This window comes from Miscanthus floridulus, chromosome 13 (assembly GCF_019320115.1).
Source record: "Miscanthus floridulus cultivar M001 chromosome 13, ASM1932011v1, whole genome shotgun sequence".
NCBI lineage: Eukaryota > Viridiplantae > Streptophyta > Magnoliopsida > Poales > Poaceae > Miscanthus > Miscanthus floridulus.
Window position 1 is genome coordinate 83,959,785 of NC_089592.1, and position 17,794 is coordinate 83,977,578.

Below are 17,794 nucleotides of genomic sequence, written 5' to 3' on the forward strand. Positions count from 1 at the left end.
TGGGCGAGGCAGAGCCTATGGCCTTAGGGTCAAGCGAGGCAAAGCCCTCCCCTAGAGGTCAGGGCGAGGTGGAGTCCACCCCCAGAGGTCGGGCGAGGCGGAGCTTGCGTGCCTAGGGGTCGGTTGGAGCTATAGTCACGCTCTTGACTTCTCAAATGAATCAATATTGATGATCATTAGCTCCTCCTCTTCGGGTACCCTAGTATTGGTCCCCGACAGTAGCCCATGAGCCTGCGGAGCAGTAGAATACTGCTTTAGAGGCTTTTTTTAATGGGAGGACTCTGATGGCCTTGGCCTTCTTTTGTCGCCCACATCATGTCCTGGGGACAGCGATTCCCTTTCATCGTGATCAGACCCCTCGGGGGTATAGCTGTGAGGTTTTGGTGGGTTGGAAAAGGTCTTCCCCTGATTCGACCCCTATGGGGGTCTGTCGTTCTGCGACCGTGCATTTGGTCTCCTTGCGAGTCTAACTTTCCTCGAGCCCCCGCGTGTAGCAGGGCACCAGTTGAGGGTTGGCTCATCTTTGTGATTTTCACCCCGTCCACAGTTTTCGTAACTAGAGGGGTTGAGCCGTGCCATGATTTTCCTCTATGGACGAGCCACGGTGTTGAGCGAGCTGTTAGCTAGCTAGTCCGAGTGGGGCCCCGGCATCCCGTTCGCGGGGATCTAACTCGGGTCAGCCGGTGACTGACTCCATGTTCTCAACGGTCAATCCATATAGTTCACGGGTCCGTTCGACCGGTTCCGAGGGCTATCTACTTTTCTTCGAGGAAAAACCGTGGATCTTATCCGACCAAAACTCGAACGTGGGCCGGGATGCCCACGACTCTCGTGCGCCCGGGCGCTGACCGTTAGCGGGCCCATCCCGTTCCACCCCTCGCTCTTAGGGTGCCCGGAGCAATTGTCGAACCCATTGATGGGACAACCTTCGAACTCCTAGGCCTAGACGGGTCGTAGGAGCGTTTTTAGCTCCGTATCCCTTTTACATGTGACGGGTCGTGGTCCGTTCAGAAAGGTGAAACGTCCGGTGAGTTTTCTAAGAGAACGGACACAGATTGCGTGCTTAAATACATGGTATCCTAGAAAATTTAGATTATTAGATAAAACAAATGACGCATGTAACTCTCCCTCAACTCTAGAGAGATCTCGTATTTATCATATTTTAAACCTGGTGGTACACTCTAATGACAGTTATGCATGAGATTGGTGTTTTAGAGATTTAACTCACCTAAAATATCTTATAATTGGAGACAAATTTTGAATACTTCAATACCTTATATTTCACAATGGAGGGAGTACAACTCAAATTGAGTATATTTAGATAAAAGTTTTTGTAGAAGAACATTTTCCATACTGAGGTGAAACATTTTGTTTTTGTCACGTGGGACAATGTTATTATTTAGATTTAGAGATAGATATTCCACGTCCACAAGAAAAAAGTGTTCGAGTTGAAGAGAATAACTTTCAGATTATGAACAGAAAATTGTTCTGGTGGACTGTTCTAGATTCACAAGAAAAATGCTCTAGCTTTGAAACAAAAATGGTTCAGGTTCAAAAGGATGTTATAGCTCATAAAAAAATGTTAAGTAAGCAAAGCTCCGGCTTTACCAGACAAATATTCAGAAAAACAAACAAAAAATAGAAAAAGGAAAGGGAAAAGTTCACGCAATGGAGAAAGATTAATGAAAAGAAAAAAAACTAATAACCCATTTAAACACCACACTACTTTTTTTTTTAAACTAGGAACACCACACTACTTGGATAAACATACACTCCCTCCGTCCACAAGAGAATGCAATTCTCGTTTTTCGATGAGTCAAACATTCTAAACTTTGACTAAATTTATATAAAAAAGCACAAACATTCATGACACATAGAATATATTTTCATAATAAATTTATTTAAAGACATAAATACTAATATTATTTACTATAAACTTGATCAAAATTGAACTAGTTTGACCAGCACGGATCCTATAATTGTATTCTTTTGTGGACGGATGGAGTACAATATATGGGCCATACTAATAAACACACAAGATAATTGAAACACATGGTACAATTTTGAAGGTGGAATGGAACAAATGATTTTTAGCGAAAGGGAACTATACTAATAAGCACCCTGATCTAGCAGGCAGGTAGGTTACATTTTCCAAGACAGCCAGAAATATCATATGTGACTGGAATGCATCACGTGACATTTTGTGGAGCAATTTTCTTTTACACATGTTTTCTTCTGTTTGGCTCGGCTGCGGGCGCCACCTGCGAACTGTGATCAACGACATGGGGTGCGCTGGCACGGATCGTGACGAGGACAGTGAACAAGCTGTGGTCGAGGTAACAAAAAAATGCTTAAATAAATGACACAAACAACAGAAGTCAGACAAATCATTCACTATGGCAAATGTCCATGACTGATAGATGAATAGAACATGCATTTTAGGACAAACAATCCAGAATGACCTTTGATTGAAACAATCAAAGCAAAAGCAGGAGAGACTAGCAAGTAGCAACACAAGCGAAAGCACATGTTGCAGATATCAAAGCAGTTCGCTTCGTAGGTTGAAGGTTTCACTATGACAAATTTCCATTGATTGATCGAGTAAAACCATTTTCATGTTCAGATATACAAAGCATCAGCACATGTTGCAGATTTTGACTCCAATATCAAGGAAACCTGCTCATGGGCTCTACGATTTGGAGATCTGGGTTCTAACAAGACGAGACACCCAAAAGAAAAGATTGATTTCAAAGCTTCCAACATTTTAGCAACACATGCATACTAATGAACTACCAGACTCCCTGATCGATCAAACAATCCTTCAATTTTCTTCCAAAAAAAAACAATCCTTCAATTGATTAAGGAAAAAAATCAATAAAGACAAATGAAACAGACCAGAATACCGGGATTACAAGTGAGACTATATGGTAACTAATTTTGTGACCTCTGAAACAACAGAGGCAGAAAGCTCTCTAGGCGAGTATCTGGCTTCAATCCAGCCGTTGCTTCCATGACCAGGTCGCGAGCAAGGATCGTTGGTGCCCTCGCCAGATTCCAATAGACCCTGGAGTCCCTCTCCTTCCAAAATAGACACGCCGCAAGCAGGAACGATGAGTCAAAACCATTACGCACAGCCCTAGCCACCAGTCCACCATATCGTCATCCACAATGGAAGCCATGGCCGAGAGACCGAGCGGCTCCAATACCCTGAACAAGACTTGTCACCCAAGGAGCAAGCGACAGTTGTTTCGAGCACTGATCACAGAGAAAGAAGATAGAGAGATGGAAAGCTACTAAATTTGTAGAGTCATCATAGAATTAAAGAGTTTTTTCTCTTAATAATACCCAAATTTATACCTTTACAAAATGATTTAGCTCTAATCTTTGAAGGATCATCTCAGTTGGTATCAAGTTCCTGAACAACCTCCTATTTTTTTTAAGGCAAATCCCCTTCCTCCACCGGCCATCTCGGTTGGTCCTTTCCTCCACCCGTCGGTCGTCTTGGTGTTGATGTTGGATCCCTGAACCACCTCCCCACTCCTCCACCCGTCGGTTGTCTTGGTGTTGATGTTGGATCCCTGAACCACCTCCCCACTCCTCCACCCGTCGGTTGTCTTGGTGTTGATGTTGGATCCCTGAACCACCTCCCCACTCCTCCACCCGTCGGTTGTCTCGGTGTTGATGTTCTTCCTCCTCCTCGTCCTCGTAGAAATCTGAACGACGGACGTACATTAATTCTTTCTCCTACGTACTTTACTTCTTTCTCCTGTTTGACTTCATCCTCTTCGACGTCCGTGGAATCACCGCTTGTGGAAGAATCACTGGATGTAGAAGTAGAATCATCGCTTGTGGAAGAATCACTGACTGTAGAAGTAGAATCACCGCTTGTGGAATCGCCCGGCAGCTGCTCATTCACGTTTCCTGCCAGAGCCCCTTCGCCGTCACCGCCGGCGCCAGCCACCACAGCATCAGCGTGCTTCTCGCCGGGCGCCGGCTCTCCCTCCCTCCTTTTGGAGGTGCGCCCCTGCGACGGAACCTCCACACCCCCGGTGGCCGCATCCACTTCGGCCTTCCTTTTGGTGCAGCACGCCTTCATCGGGCCCTCAGCGACCGACGCCTCCTCCGACGATGACAACCCCTGCGAACCAAACCCACTGGCCATCGCAAGATCTGAGCGCCGGCCACTGGCCTCTCCGTGCGTGTGACTCTTCGCTTGATTCCAATTGGAAGCTGGATCGATGGAGATTGTGGATGAGAGGAGGCTGCGGTGCTCTCTCTCCAGATTATAAAGGTGGCACCGCACACAACCCTAGCGTGGACATGCTCCGGTCGGACTCGGCCCGCGAGTCGAAACGGAGAAAAGGGTGAAGTTCTTGAAAAGCGGCGGCCCGCGGGTCGACCGAAAACAATACGGATCACTAGTGGCCTACGCCCTGCGGGATGCTGTGCCGCCGTCCGGGGCCGTGGCGGTGGCCGGCGGCCCTGCGGCGGCTGTCCCGGCTGGCGCCGCCGGCGCCTGCAGCTGCCGACCCGACGGTGGTCCGCGTGGACGCCAGCAACGTCGCGCGGTTGGGGGCGCCCAAGCCCGGGCCGAGGCCGCGGCAGCTGCTCTCGCTGCCGCCGTTCCCCGCAGGGCCGGACCCTCTCCCGGGAAGGAAGGCGGCGCCGCATCGCGTGACGGCGGTGAGCTGGGTGAAGCACTATTTCGCCGACGTGCCGCAGGAGGCTGTGCAGGCGCACTTCAACAGGAGAATGGTATCTCCCTTCCCTTTTTGCACTGGGCGACTGGCATTCCTGACCGTTGCAGCTTTGATTCAGTGTGATCACATTTTTCTTTCGATTAGTATTGATTCAGAATTCTTCGACTACTAATGTTACCATAAATTTCAGTTACTTGCATCAGAACTTGCCTTTCTTTTCTGATAAGAGCAACAGAGCTTCTTTGACATGCCTTTGCCAGAGTGGTTGTATCTTCATAGGATCAGTTGAACACATATAACTTTCCTGAGTTAATGTCATAGCAGCCTGCACAACCTGTAGCTGTAGTCATCTTTGGTTCAGCATCTATAAGATGAAAACGATTTGCTATTCAGGTTTTTTCTGAGTGCTCTGACCACGAGGTTTCAGCTGACAGCATTCGAACTCAGAAGCATCATCTGAAAAAGGTGGCAGTGAAGTGTTTGCTCTATAGTAACTCTTTTTGTATGTTGTTGTGCTTTGTGAATAAAGTAAATATGGCCCTCAGTTTGTTGCAGATTAAACATAATGATGCTATGGAGCCTGGAATGAGAATTCACCTCCCTGTTTCAGTGGCTGAGGGTGAGGTAAAGAAGCGTTATGAGACCATTCCGACTGCCACCCTTCATCCTAATAAAGATGAGATTGAGTACCTGAGGAGGCTTGTCATCCACAGGGTAATTTTGTTTGTAGGTTGTATTGCTAATTTTTCATGGACATATATAGGCTACACGACTCCTGCATTAATAGAGAAAATGTTGTTTTCTGTGGATAATTGGCCTCTGTATGTCAGTATTCCCCAAATTGGACATATAGTAAATAAATGAATACATCAATCTGTCTGCATATGTGTTAACTAGAAAAGACTACTCATGATTTGTTAAGCTTGTATGTTGATAAAGGTGTCAGCTTGTCATCATTTTAGTGTTTCAGATTTTACTGCTTTCGTTTTACATGATTCAGGTTCAACGCAATAAGCTAAAGCTTTTCAATGACAGGACTCTGCTATATTGGTGCTTAACAAACCCCCCAAAGTGCCTATGAAAGGACATTTGCCAGTACATAACAGCATGGATGTGCTTGCAGCAGCAGCACTGTCATATGGAAACGAAGAGGGTCCAAAATTGGTGAGCTCACGAGTTGTTTCTGTTTGACTTTTGGTCACTGTGTATAATCTTAGGTTTTCTGAAGATCTCTTTTCCCTGTGTGCTTGTGAGCTCAGGTCCATCGACTGGACAGAGAAAGCAGCGGTTTGATTTTGATGGGCAGAACAAAAGAAAGCTTTACTCGGCTGCACTGGCTTTTCACTAGTGTAAATTTAGCTAAAACATCTTCTCAGGTAATCATCAATTCCTCGATTACTAAGCCTTTGACTTAACATGCCATGTTCTGTCTAAATTATTGTGATGAATTTACCTTTTCTGATTGCTGCATACTAACTAATATCTTGTATTATTGGCATATTCAGACATGGAATAAAGCCCGTGAAGCATACATGCAGAAGTATTGGGCACTAGTCATTGGTACTCCTAAAGAAAGGGAAGGTGTTATAGCTGCTCCTATTTCAAAGGTATTTTTATTTGTTAGCTATTACTTGCAACATGAAGGGCGGGCCTGGTGCAAGCGGTAGAGTCTTACCGCCTGTGACCGGAAGGTCCCGGGTTCGAGTCGCGGTCTCCTCGCATTGCACATGCGAGGGTAAGGCTTGCCACTGACACCCTTCTCCAGACCCCGCACAGAGCGGGAGCTCTCTGCACTGGGTACGCCCTTTTTTAGCTATTACTTGCAACATAAAACAATAAATGATCCCATGTAGGTTAACTTCTTATGTTCCAATCTTTTCACTTAAATCAAACTGGATTTTCTGATTCAGGTACTTCTCGATGAAGGGAAAGCTGAGAGGGTCATTCTGGCACATCCTTCTGGCATAGATGGTGCACAAGAGGCAGTAACAGAGTATCGGGTGATGGGGCCAACCATTAATGGGTGCTCATGGATCGAGCTACGCCCATTGACTGGGCGGAAGCACCAGGTATCCTCATAATGTTTGGATTTTGTTTGTTCTATATTTCTGCAAAATGTATGGAGATGATCCACACTTTAGTATATCCTATCAACTATCATGCCTTTCATTTGTTCTTAGAAACATGGAAAATAGATTCATATATCTTGCTTAGGAATGGACATTTTCAACTGTAAGCATCAACCTGTTCTGTTTGCAGCTCCGAGTCCACTGTGCTGAAGCCCTCGGCACTCCCATTGTTGGGGATTACAAATACGGTTGGTTTGTGCACCAAACGTGGAAGCAAAATCCCCAGCCTGACTTTGAACCGTTTACTGGAGAGCCATACAAGCTGAGACGCCCACAAGGCTTGGAGATTCAGAAGGGCAGTGTTCTCTCAAAAGTCCCTTTGCTACACCTGCATTGCCGGGAGATGGTCATCCCCAACATTGCAAAGTTCCTGAGCAGCACTGGAGAATGGCACGAAAACGGCGCCCCATGGACCAAGGAGAAGCCCAACCTCCTAAGATTCGTCGAACCAATGCCTCCACACATGAAAATTAGTTGGAATATTATGTCTTCGTACCTTGTGTAATCTCTGTATTTTTGCCTCCATGCTTCTCTTCTCTAGCTTCTCATCTTAACCCCAAGTTCCATAGAGATATACTGCTGCTTAGGTAGTTAAGTTGTTTGTTGAAGATTCTGAGATTGTTGCCACCATTTCTGAATCAATGTACAAACTATTGATGCAAGTATAAATCATTTTCCGAGAGTATATAAATTAGTCTTGGTATGTCCGTTGCAAACTCCTAGATATATGAAGTTGCTGGCAAGCACATTTTAATCACTGAAATTTACAATCTAGCACTACACTACTGCTAATACTGTTACTGAACTGGTTAGCATATCAGTAGTTCCAGAAAACTTGGCTTCTCCTATGCTGCTTCCTGAGGTAGACGCCGAGCAGCTTGTAGTACGTCCACCGCCTCTTCCCGGCGGTGGCCTCCAGCAACACCTCGGAGCTGGCGTGGAAGCCGCCCTTGCCGAACGCCTCGAACACGATGGCATCCGTGGCCACGACGGGCTCAGCGTTGCCGTCAAGCCGGTCGAACGCGAACGTGAGGTTCCGGGCGAGGCGGCGCTCGAGGTAGGCATCGACGAAGCAGCCGTGCGTGACGAGGTCCGGCGCGACGCCGTCGCGGCGCATGTGGTTGGCGCTGAGGTGGAGGTCCCAGAACATGCACATCTTGGAGAACGCCGCGGCGCGGATGTTGAAGGTGGTGAGGTCCGGCTGGAACCCGGCGGCGACCATCTCCAGGAACGCGCGCTGCAGGGACTTCATCTTGAAGTTGGCCGCGAAGGAGAGGAGGTACAGGTTCCAGAGCAGGTTGCCGGCGTCGCGCCGGCGGAGGCCGGCGTCGGCCACGAACGTGCCGAGCCTGTAGTACTTCTGCTGGGAGATGTAAGCGGACGCCACGGCGCGGATGGCGCCACGGGTGATGAGCAGCCCGGTCTTCTTGTGCCGGCGGTAGGCCGCCTCCATCTGCGGGATGGTTCCGGCGGCCGCGTAGGCCCGGACGAAGGCGTCCCCGGTCGCGGCGTCGACGCGGAGGCCAAGGCGGCCCATTTCTAGCACGGCGTCCTCCATGCGCACGAGCTCGCCCGCGGCGCCGAGGCAGGAGACGGCGAGCGGGTAGAGCAAGCGCGCCGCGCCGCGGTCCCGCGCGCAGAGCTCGCGCACGGCGAGGAGGATCTCGTCGAAGCGGCCGAGGCGCGCGTACGCCGGCAGGAGGCGCGGCGCCGCGGCGGGGAGGCACGGCGCGGCGGAGCTGTGCAGGAGCTGCGCCCAGAGGGACCGGGCCTCCGCGAAGTCCCCGGCCTCGGCGCGCGCGACCATGAGGGCCGCCGCGTCCATGGCGTCCGGAGTGGTGGCTCTTAGACGGGGCGCGGCAGCGGGACGCCGAGGCGGAGTCTGCGCGCGCGTCGAGACCTGGCGAGCGGAGGACGGAGAAAGACGATGAGTGGATGGGAGGGAAGGAGAGGGTGCAGGAGGAAGCGGCCGCCATGGTGGAAGCAGCAGCGAGCACATCTCATCGTCTCCACGGCCTCCACGGCCCAGTCCTCTGGTGAAGCTGTCAAACCTTGCTGTCCACTTATGTTGAGAACTCGATCTTTAGCAGATACTCAGAATGATGCGATGAGGATAAAGAAGATCATAGACGTTTTGACTTTTGAGAGATGTAATAAACAATAATCCCATATATAATCCCAGTTAAACAGTAAATGTTGGTAGGCATATCTGCAGTCCAGAAAATAAGGATTGCAACTACTGAACCTTCGGTCACAGGCATATCTCAAGTCCGAATTTCAGTGTGAAACATCCAGTGATGATTGACGTCTGACGGAAAACTGGCAGCTCTATGTTCCCGAGAGGCTCTCAATCTCTCATGGCATCTCTGATTGCAAAACAATTCCAGTCCAGCATACTGTATTGACTCAATATGGCCTCGTTCGCTGGTCTGAAATCGTTGCTGGTTCGGATGAAGTTGAATGGGCCGTCCGCCCAGCCGTTCAGCTGCCCAGACCAGCCGTTCGGTTGGCCTAGAGAAATCAGCTCGCGCCCTCCTCACTCTCCCCCTCTCGCATTCGCTCGCGCCGTTAGGGTTGCGCCGCTCCCACGCTCCCGCCGCCGACGCGGTGAGTTCTTCGCCCGCCCGCCCATTCCCGCCTCGCCGCCCGTCCGCCCGCTGTCCTTCTCCTGTCCCCCTCACCCCTATCGGAGACGGAAGCCGCCATCCACCTGGCCCGTGTCGCCGGATTCGGTGCGGCCTTGCCCTACCACATCCGCCGCGTCGTCCTTGCCTTGTTGCTGGACAGATCCACCCCCTTCGTCGGCTACGGCCTCACCTCCGACCACTCCGGTAAGTACCCGACTTGCTTCAACGTTCTTCTGACTCCTCTGTTTGGTGTTGTTCCCAGATCTGACTTGGAGTCACTGCATGTACATTAGATCCGTCATTTCCTATCCCATTTTTGCTACAAACTTGTAGATTCGCTTCGTTAGGGTTGAAGTTCCTACTCCCAAGTGTGGATGCCTATGTAGAGCCACATTGTTAGGGTCACCTAGTCCTTGCACATCCGCTACATTGAGGGTTAGTATAAATGCTATTACTTTTTACTGTTTCCCTTTACACTTTCCTCCCGTAGTTTCTCATGTAGTCTACTGTTGTATGCGTTGTATGCCTGTAAATCTGCCAGTTCAGCTTATGGCTTATGAATAATGCATCAATGAATGATTCACAATGGTCTTCCTCGGGTTGCTTTAAATTATTTATTGTTCGTCACATTACTAACTTCTAGGGTCATGCGGTGCTACTTGTGATGTAACTCTAGTTGGTTCATTGCGTTCATGAAATGCGTTTTAATTTCAGTCATTAGTCTACTTCTTTTATCCTGGCTACACTCTGTTGTCAGGCCAGTTCGCATACAGTTTGTGCTCCTAATGTAGACAATGAGACGGGATTACTTTTGTTCACATAAAGCTCCGACAGATTCATATGTTTGTCATGTAGGTTTCCTGTTTCCAAGTCTATATATTGGCACCGTCGTCAACAGCTTCGTGCTCCCCACCGGAATCCTCCGGTACAACTTGCGTTCCAAGCGCGTGAAGCGAGAAATCAAGGCAAGTACACAATTCTGTCCATTAAATCTTGTTTGAGTTATTTCGTTGATTCCTTTAGTTTTTTTGCGGTACCGTTACTACGTCCAACCACAAACGACAATAGCCCTTCCACGTTCCAGCAGATGCCTCCAAAGCGTGCAACTTAGACCGAGGATGAAACCAAGCTGTTGTTGCTGGACCTCTGTCTTCAAGAGAAGGAAAAGTGTAACTTCACTCAGCAGGGTCTCACCACGGTTGGCTGGAGCAACGTTTACACTAACTTCCCCAATTTTGATAAGAAACAGTGCAACAAGCTAGATACCTTAAAAAGGCCTACCAGACATGGAAAGATGGGCTGACAGCCACTGGGCTTGGGAGGAACCCACGTACGAGCGCCATTGAAGCTGAGAGTGAGTACTGGGAAACTCGAGAAGGTTCCCAGCCCATGAACTCGGTACGTTATCTTGTTAACAGTTCCGATTACATCGGCTATACTGTTTAACATTATGTCCTCTTTTTTGTTTATTTTTTTTTTGTAGGATGATAGTCAGACAGAGGTACAACGTGGTAGGCAACCTCGCTTCCTAGACCAATTGGAGGCGTTGTTTGGGGACCACAACTGGAACACGGGCTGCGGCTAGACTTAGGCGGCCCTTCCAGCAACCATTCTGGTTCGAAGAGGGACACTAGGGACCATGTTGTCAACAGCCCAGAGAAGAAGAAGAATTGCAATGTGGGGGAGTACATTGCCCGATTGTCTGACAACATTGCTGCAAGGAGCGCATCAAGGGATAGTGAGTGGACCCGTGAACAGGTGGAGGTGGACGAAGTTATGCAACTTTTACGAGAAGATGGTGTGCCAGCCACTTCAGAGATGTTCTTCTTGGCAACGGATTTGTTCAATAACTCAGTGCCCATACGGGTGTTTAAGAACCTGCTGACAACCTAAGAACGTATGGCTTGGCTGACATATCAAATGAACAAGAATAACAAGTAGTTCAACAACTGAGATGTTGAATTTGGTGTGAAGCAACAGTGGCATTTCAGTGTAGATTCGTTGTTGTCCTTTAGTTTTTTCGCGGTACCGTTACTTTCGAGCATAAGCGAACATAGGCATGCAACCGTAAACAGTAAACTACACATGACAGACACATAAACCAGAACACCAGTAAACCATAACAGCAAACTACGGATGACATAAATAAACAGTAAACCTTTCAATGTCCAATCGGACCAGAACACCAGATCATGAACCAGCCCAGCGACCAAAGCCGATCCCCAGGGGAGCATTATATTAATCAATCACATAGAATACATTTATACATCTCTTACTCTGTTAAAGTGACTACTCAACAGAATTAGACAAGGAAAATGGTCAATGGTACAATAAGAAGATAGTGGCACAATCCCGCGGCGAGAAGAGAATAAGAACTCTCACACAAATAGTACATGAACCACAAAATAAAAAACAGGGCGAGGATGGCCAGGCTTGCACAAAACAAGCTGAACACTACAAACGCCTTCCTCTTCAACTCTAGTTGTAGTACATAAGCTGCTGTGCTGATGACTGGTTCGGGTAGCCATCGTAGAGGGCCTGGGAACCAGCAGCAGCAAGAAGACCTGCAGAAACCTGACCCGCGAGGCCATGCTGGCCAGCAATCTGCCCGGCTGCAGCCTGGCTTAAGGCAAGCTGCCTCTGATAAGCAAGAAGTTCTGCTGCCGTGAAACCTTGCGGGACACCTGGCATTGCTACAGCAGGCTGGTATGGAGCAACTGGAGGGGGTAGGGGCTTGGAAGTTGTCCCAGGTGGAGTTGGTTTGTTACCCCATGAGCACTACAAGAGAACACGGCAGTTAAAACCATTAGAACAATTACATAAAGGATCATGTAAGCAGGAGGCATTTAATGCTTTGGATCTTACCTTAATTGGTTTCCCACGGACTACCAATCCATTGCCCATCTGAATAGCTAATGCTGCTTCCCCATGGGTGCTATATCTCACAAATCCAAACCCTTTATCCTGTTGAACACGGATTTCCTCGATTGCCCCGACCCCCAAGTTATAGAAGTGGCGGTGAAGCTCGTCACGGTTAACCTGGCGGTTAAGTGAAAAATTTAGGTGCTACACTTCTATGGTCTCTAGAGAGCTAGAAAAAAGTAATGAGAAACATTCACTCTAATCTCAGTAGGCACTAGCAACAGTGGAAAAGTCTGGAAACTAGAACAAGTTGGGACGATGAAAGTGGTTATGCAGCAATTTGATTGCACCTCATGTCCGAGGTTGCCAACATATACAGTAGTACAATCAGGATTGTTCTCTGGGTTCTCTTTACTTCCAGCATCCTGGCTTGCATCCATTGCTGCAGAATATAATCAAGCAAATGGCAAAATCAGCAGTGAGGAAGATCCTTATTGGCTCAAATTTTTATCACTAATTATGTGGCATGATCTTCATCTCATGCCAATAATTCAATATAAACATGGTAAGGTTGACAACCTTAAAAAGAAAACACTGTTGTTTTTCTGGTCAGGAAATCATTAAAAAACACTAACCTGAACTGCTGGAACTACCATTTGTTAGTACAACTGCGTTATGATTGTCAGTTTCTGGTTTCTCTTCTGAATTGTTCTTTGTTGCCCAGTTGCACCTTATTTGTCTGCTTCCAAGCCATTTTCCTACAAATTAGTTTCCAAAATTCAGAAGTTGCAGCAACATAATATCAGTAGACTACAGTCATGAAAAAAAGTAGTGAATATCGTCATAGGAACTGACAGCATGCTTACCAGTCATTTCAGTAATAGCAGTTTCAGCTTCCTGCACCAGCAAAGAGAATAGTACAAGTAAGCAAGTGTAACACTGATGGAAATGCCAGTTCATACTCAAACTTCATGTGCATGGTATATGAAATATAAACTAACACATTACAGTTTGAATTTTAACTATGGATGACAAAAGGAGCCAGATAAAAATTTTAATCAGATGCACAACCAATGAAGTCTCACAAGAACATTTTAGAATTTAGACAGTAATGAGAAAATAGCATTATAAAATTATTTCACACAAAAATGGGGTCCAAATATATCAAGAAAAATAGAGATTTGAAGCATGAGAAATTAACATCACATTTTGTCTTAAACTAGCAGTAATCTGCAAACAATCGCTAATTTAGACTATAATATTGCCTTTAACAGAATTCAGGCACTGAGAAATTCATCAGTACCAAACATTTAAATACAAAAACAATAGGAAAAGAAATGAACTGTGGTATCAAGGCACACGAATGAAAATGGTGACAGTTCTGCAAAATTCAAGGAAGCAAAGTCTGAGTTGTCCGTGCCTGTTGATTACGGAAGGAGACAAAACCATAACCCCTGGAGCGTCCAGTTTTGTTGTCCCACATGACTCGAGCATCACTGCACATAAACGATACAAATGAAAATCTAAAAGGCTACAGACAAGCAAAAAATGGTAGAAGCTAAGAGAGAAGCCATAGTGTCCAAACTCTATCGTTCTAAATTGAATAACACAAGAAATAGACAGATTGGAGATAGCATATTGTGAAATTTGAATAACAAGTCAGCATTTGAAAGCATAGGCTGTAGGTCAAGTTCGTCAGAGATGCCATCATTATACAAAGAACTAAGGACTTACGAACAAGAAGGATATGCTGAGAAACAGGCATAAAGAGTTGCATCATTCACTTCAGAACTTAAATCACCAACAAAAATATGGAAATGCCCTGGAAATAATTCAATGGGCACCGTTAACCAAACAAGGATTATAATATGAGAAGAAAGAGACAACAGGAATATTTTTTTTAAAGAATATCTCACCTGACGTATCCTCCCTCTGCGTACTTGCATATGCCCAGTTCACCTTGATTGCTTGTCCATATCTGTGTAAGGATTGCGACAATAAAGAACACCAGAATTTAAATCTCTGAAATTTGTGTTGTTCAAAGTAGTATAACAGCAGAACTTACATGTGACGCCCATGAAGGGTCATGATGGCTAGAGCAGCAGATCTTCGATCATAGTAGTCCACAAACCCAAAGGAAGACTACAGAAAGAGTTAATGCTCATCAGATAAATGCAATTGACTCAAAACAGTATATACACTCTGAAATTATCAGCCTGAGAAAAAGATCATAAGACTTCTAGGCTGTAGCATAAAGCATACTGGAAAAATTTACCATCACGTATTCAAGTTACAGCTATATACATAAAGCACTAGTGGTACTCGGGGTATCTATGTGCTAACACACAAAGAAAAAAAAATGTTGGGATATTGTTTTCCTCTAGCGGTTCATAAAACCATGGGTTCAACACATAAGCACATGTGCCTTCATAAAAGTTGGAGGGCTATTTCAATACAATAATTTCTGATGCAATATCACTTGTACTCCAAATCTTAAACATTGACTGCAGAAGTTCACCTTCTCTTTCCGTATGAGCTTGCATCTTTCCACAAGGCCAGCACTCTGGAAAACTTCAATCAAAAGGCTCTCCGTGACGTTAGGGTTCACATTTCCAACATACCTATTCAGCAAATCATCATGACTTAAAATCATACTTTGGAAAAAGAAGATAACTACATAAAACTTCAAGGTAGGTACCATAAGACTGTATTTAGATTATGCAACTACAAAAGGGTACCACAGAAGCAAAAAGGCAAGTTTTATAGGATGACGATTAGACCTGCTATGTTGTATGGTGCAAAATGTTGGCCTACGAAAAGACGACATGTTCAACAGATAAGTGTCGCGGAAATGCGTATGTTGCGTTGGATTTGCGGTCATACAAGAGGGGATCGAGTTCGGAACGATGATATACATGATAGATTAGGGGTAGCACCAATTGAAGAAAAGCTTGTCCAACACCGGTTGAGATGGTTTGGACATGTCCAACGGAGACCTCCAGAGGCACCGGTGCGTAGTGGAATCCTAAGCCAGGATAGTAACATGAAGAGAGGCAGAGGAAGACCGAAGTTGACTTGGTTAGAGGCAATAAAAGGAGACTTGAAAGGATGGAATATACCCAAAGACTTAGCCTTAGATAGGAGTGCTTGGAAAACAGCTATTCATGTGCCTGAACCTTGATTGCTTCTGCTAGGTTTCAACTCTAGTCTACCCCAACTTGTTTGGGACTTAAAGGCTTTGTTGTTGTTGTTGTAATTAGCTACAGATTTTAGCACCAGCATAAATGTGAAACTGTGCATCACCTAAATTTGGTTTTCGTTACCTTTTAAAACTCCAGGTTTTTTATTTTTTAAAAGAACAACATAGTTGCACAGATGAAAAGGGAAAAAGGAAAAGTAAGCTATCAATCACATATGAAAGTGAAAACAGAGAAGAACACCGAAAGCACTCACACACTGCGACAAGTGGAAGGATCAAACCCAGGTGGAAGGTTGCCATTGGAAATAGGTTCCATCTGCAAAATATAAAATATAGAAGAAAATAAAAAAGAAGATACTTATTGCGAAACAAGCTAAAGACAAGCAAATCAAAACAAAGTACAATTGTGTACTACACTTATTGTGAAACACGCTAATGACAAGCAAATCAAAACAAAGTACAATTGTGTACTAAAATGTAAAGAGAATATAAACCCAGTTCTTCTAGCCATATTGTATCCCATTGGCCATAGAATCTGTGACTGCATACAATTACTACCAAACATCTCTTCCCAACTAGAACAATGTTGCTTTGCATATGCAGCAATGACTTTGTTTTCATTCCTTAGTTTAAGGAACAAAAGTCAGAGTACAACTAACTATCAAGAATAATATAATGCAATTATAACACACTTTATAAAGCTGGGGATAATAAAGTACAGGATGTATAGACTGCATTATTCCAATAAAATAAAAATACCAATAAATGCACTAAAACCACACCCAAAACAATGGTCTGCGGGGCAACCTAAGCAGAATGCTCGAACTCAATGCACACAACATTCTAGATTCACGAACAGATCAGGTCATCAGTTTGTGTTACCACCCAATCCACAGCCGATACAAATAATAGATGGGAAAATAGGCTGTAGACCGTAGTGGTACCGGGCTAGCAAAGACAAGAAAGGGGGCACAAAAGAAAAAACAACATCCCTTTAGCTAAAAGCATGAAGAGAGTGAGAACCCAATCCTTCCTATCCATTAGTAGTAACCGTCTTCCGAGCAATCACATCCAAACGCCTTCCTTTATTAACAAACTTTCTTCCAAGTCGCAACAACGATAGAGGCAATAGCACAAGCATCTCGTACGCGACCAGAAACGTATCACAAACAACAATAACACGCAATCAGCAGACAAACTTGTGCAGCAACAGCGCTTGCTCTAATTCCACTAAAAAATGAGCTAGAAGAAACCCAATCTATCAAGCTGTAACTTGTGCTGCCGCTAGCCCGCCCGCCACCAAAAAAAATGTCCAGTAACCCAGCGAGGCAGCCTAAAAAAAATGCTCAAAGCAAGAAAACAATCTCCCACGCTCACAAGCAGATCGGCGCGCATTACTGCCGCCCAATGCGCACGCGGACCAGCAGATCGAGAGGCGAGGATCCGGGGGCACGACCTGGGTCATGGCCGCCGCTGCCGCGGCGGCGAGGACGCCGGACTGGTACTGCTGCTGCTGCTGCTGCTGCAGCGCCTGCTGCATCAGGAGCGCCTGCTGCTGCTGCTGCTGCCGGAGCCTCTGCTGCTGGTGGCTGCCCCCGGCGCCGTTCATCTCCTCCTCCGGCGAGGCGAGGACCAGATCGGAACCCCGGGGCGGACCGAGCCCGCGCACGGATCGATCCACGGATCGGCGGACTGGGGAGAGCAGATCGATGGATTCGGGGGCGAATTCCTCGTCGGGGATCGAGCAGGGGGAACGCAGGAAGAGGAGGTGATTTTTTTTTCCTCCTCTGTTTTTTTTCTCCCCGTCGTCGCGCTCCCCTATCGAGATTGGAGAGCGGAGGGGCAGGACGGGGATTTTGCAACCCGTGACTAGGTGACGTGGAGCTTTCCGTCTGCCCGCTGCGGCTCACTGCCATGTGGGCCCGGGCCCATTCCTACCTGCAAGCTGCTCGCTCAGGCTCGGGGCCGCCTCGAGTTTGGATAAGGATTTTGCTAACCGTGTGCCTGCGTGTTTTGAGACTCTTAGATCAAACTTTTTAAAATTCATCCGTTTCCATTGCGAACACCATGTTTTTTTTGTTCAAAGGAGCAATGTGTGCACAAGTAGATCTACAAAATCTTTTTAAAATATCTAAAATATTTTTTTATGACCGCACTTGTGAACAAGTGAAGATTGACGGTTTTTGGCATGGAATGGTTTTGATTCCCTCCTAAGTTCTGGTTCAACATGTTTTTTCGCGAGAATGATACACTACGGCTGTCAGGATGGACGGCCGA

The 17,794-nt window shown here is 46.4% G+C and overlaps 3 protein-coding genes across 3 annotated transcripts; 1 reads left to right on the top strand and 2 right to left on the bottom strand.

Annotated features, from left to right (window-relative positions):
- Positions 1-3,338: 3,338 nt before the first annotated feature.
- Positions 3,339-7,477, top strand: LOC136500902 (RNA pseudouridine synthase 3, mitochondrial-like). The gene is made up of 8 exons (XM_066496377.1): positions 3,339-4,755; positions 5,094-5,165; positions 5,256-5,414; positions 5,736-5,864; positions 5,960-6,076; positions 6,206-6,307; positions 6,611-6,769; positions 6,960-7,477. The coding sequence occupies exons 1-8, from the start codon at positions 4,441-4,443 to the stop codon at positions 7,332-7,334; spliced, it is 1,428 nt and encodes a 475-aa protein (XP_066352474.1). The 5' UTR covers positions 3,339-4,440; the 3' UTR covers positions 7,335-7,477.
- Positions 7,478-7,643: 166 nt separating this feature from the next.
- Positions 7,644-8,906, bottom strand: LOC136500903 (pentatricopeptide repeat-containing protein At3g42630-like). Its single transcript, XM_066496378.1, has one exon. It carries the CDS (start codon positions 8,826-8,828, stop codon positions 7,647-7,649), a length of 1,182 nt encoding a protein of 393 aa, XP_066352475.1. The 5' UTR covers positions 8,829-8,906; the 3' UTR covers positions 7,644-7,646.
- A 2,740-nt stretch (positions 8,907-11,646) lies between these two features.
- On the bottom strand, positions 11,647-17,332 carry LOC136499074 (RNA-binding protein 208-like). Its single transcript, XM_066494775.1, has 12 exons — positions 16,974-17,332; positions 15,772-15,833; positions 14,837-14,939; positions 14,384-14,460; positions 14,235-14,296; positions 14,053-14,140; positions 13,739-13,814; positions 13,185-13,215; positions 12,954-13,076; positions 12,669-12,760; positions 12,322-12,495; positions 11,647-12,234 (listed from the first exon to the last, which is right to left on the bottom strand). The coding sequence occupies exons 1-12, from the start codon at positions 17,124-17,126 to the stop codon at positions 11,935-11,937; spliced, it is 1,341 nt and encodes a 446-aa protein (XP_066350872.1). The 5' UTR covers positions 17,127-17,332; the 3' UTR covers positions 11,647-11,934.
- Between the last annotated feature and the right edge of the window lie 462 nt (positions 17,333-17,794).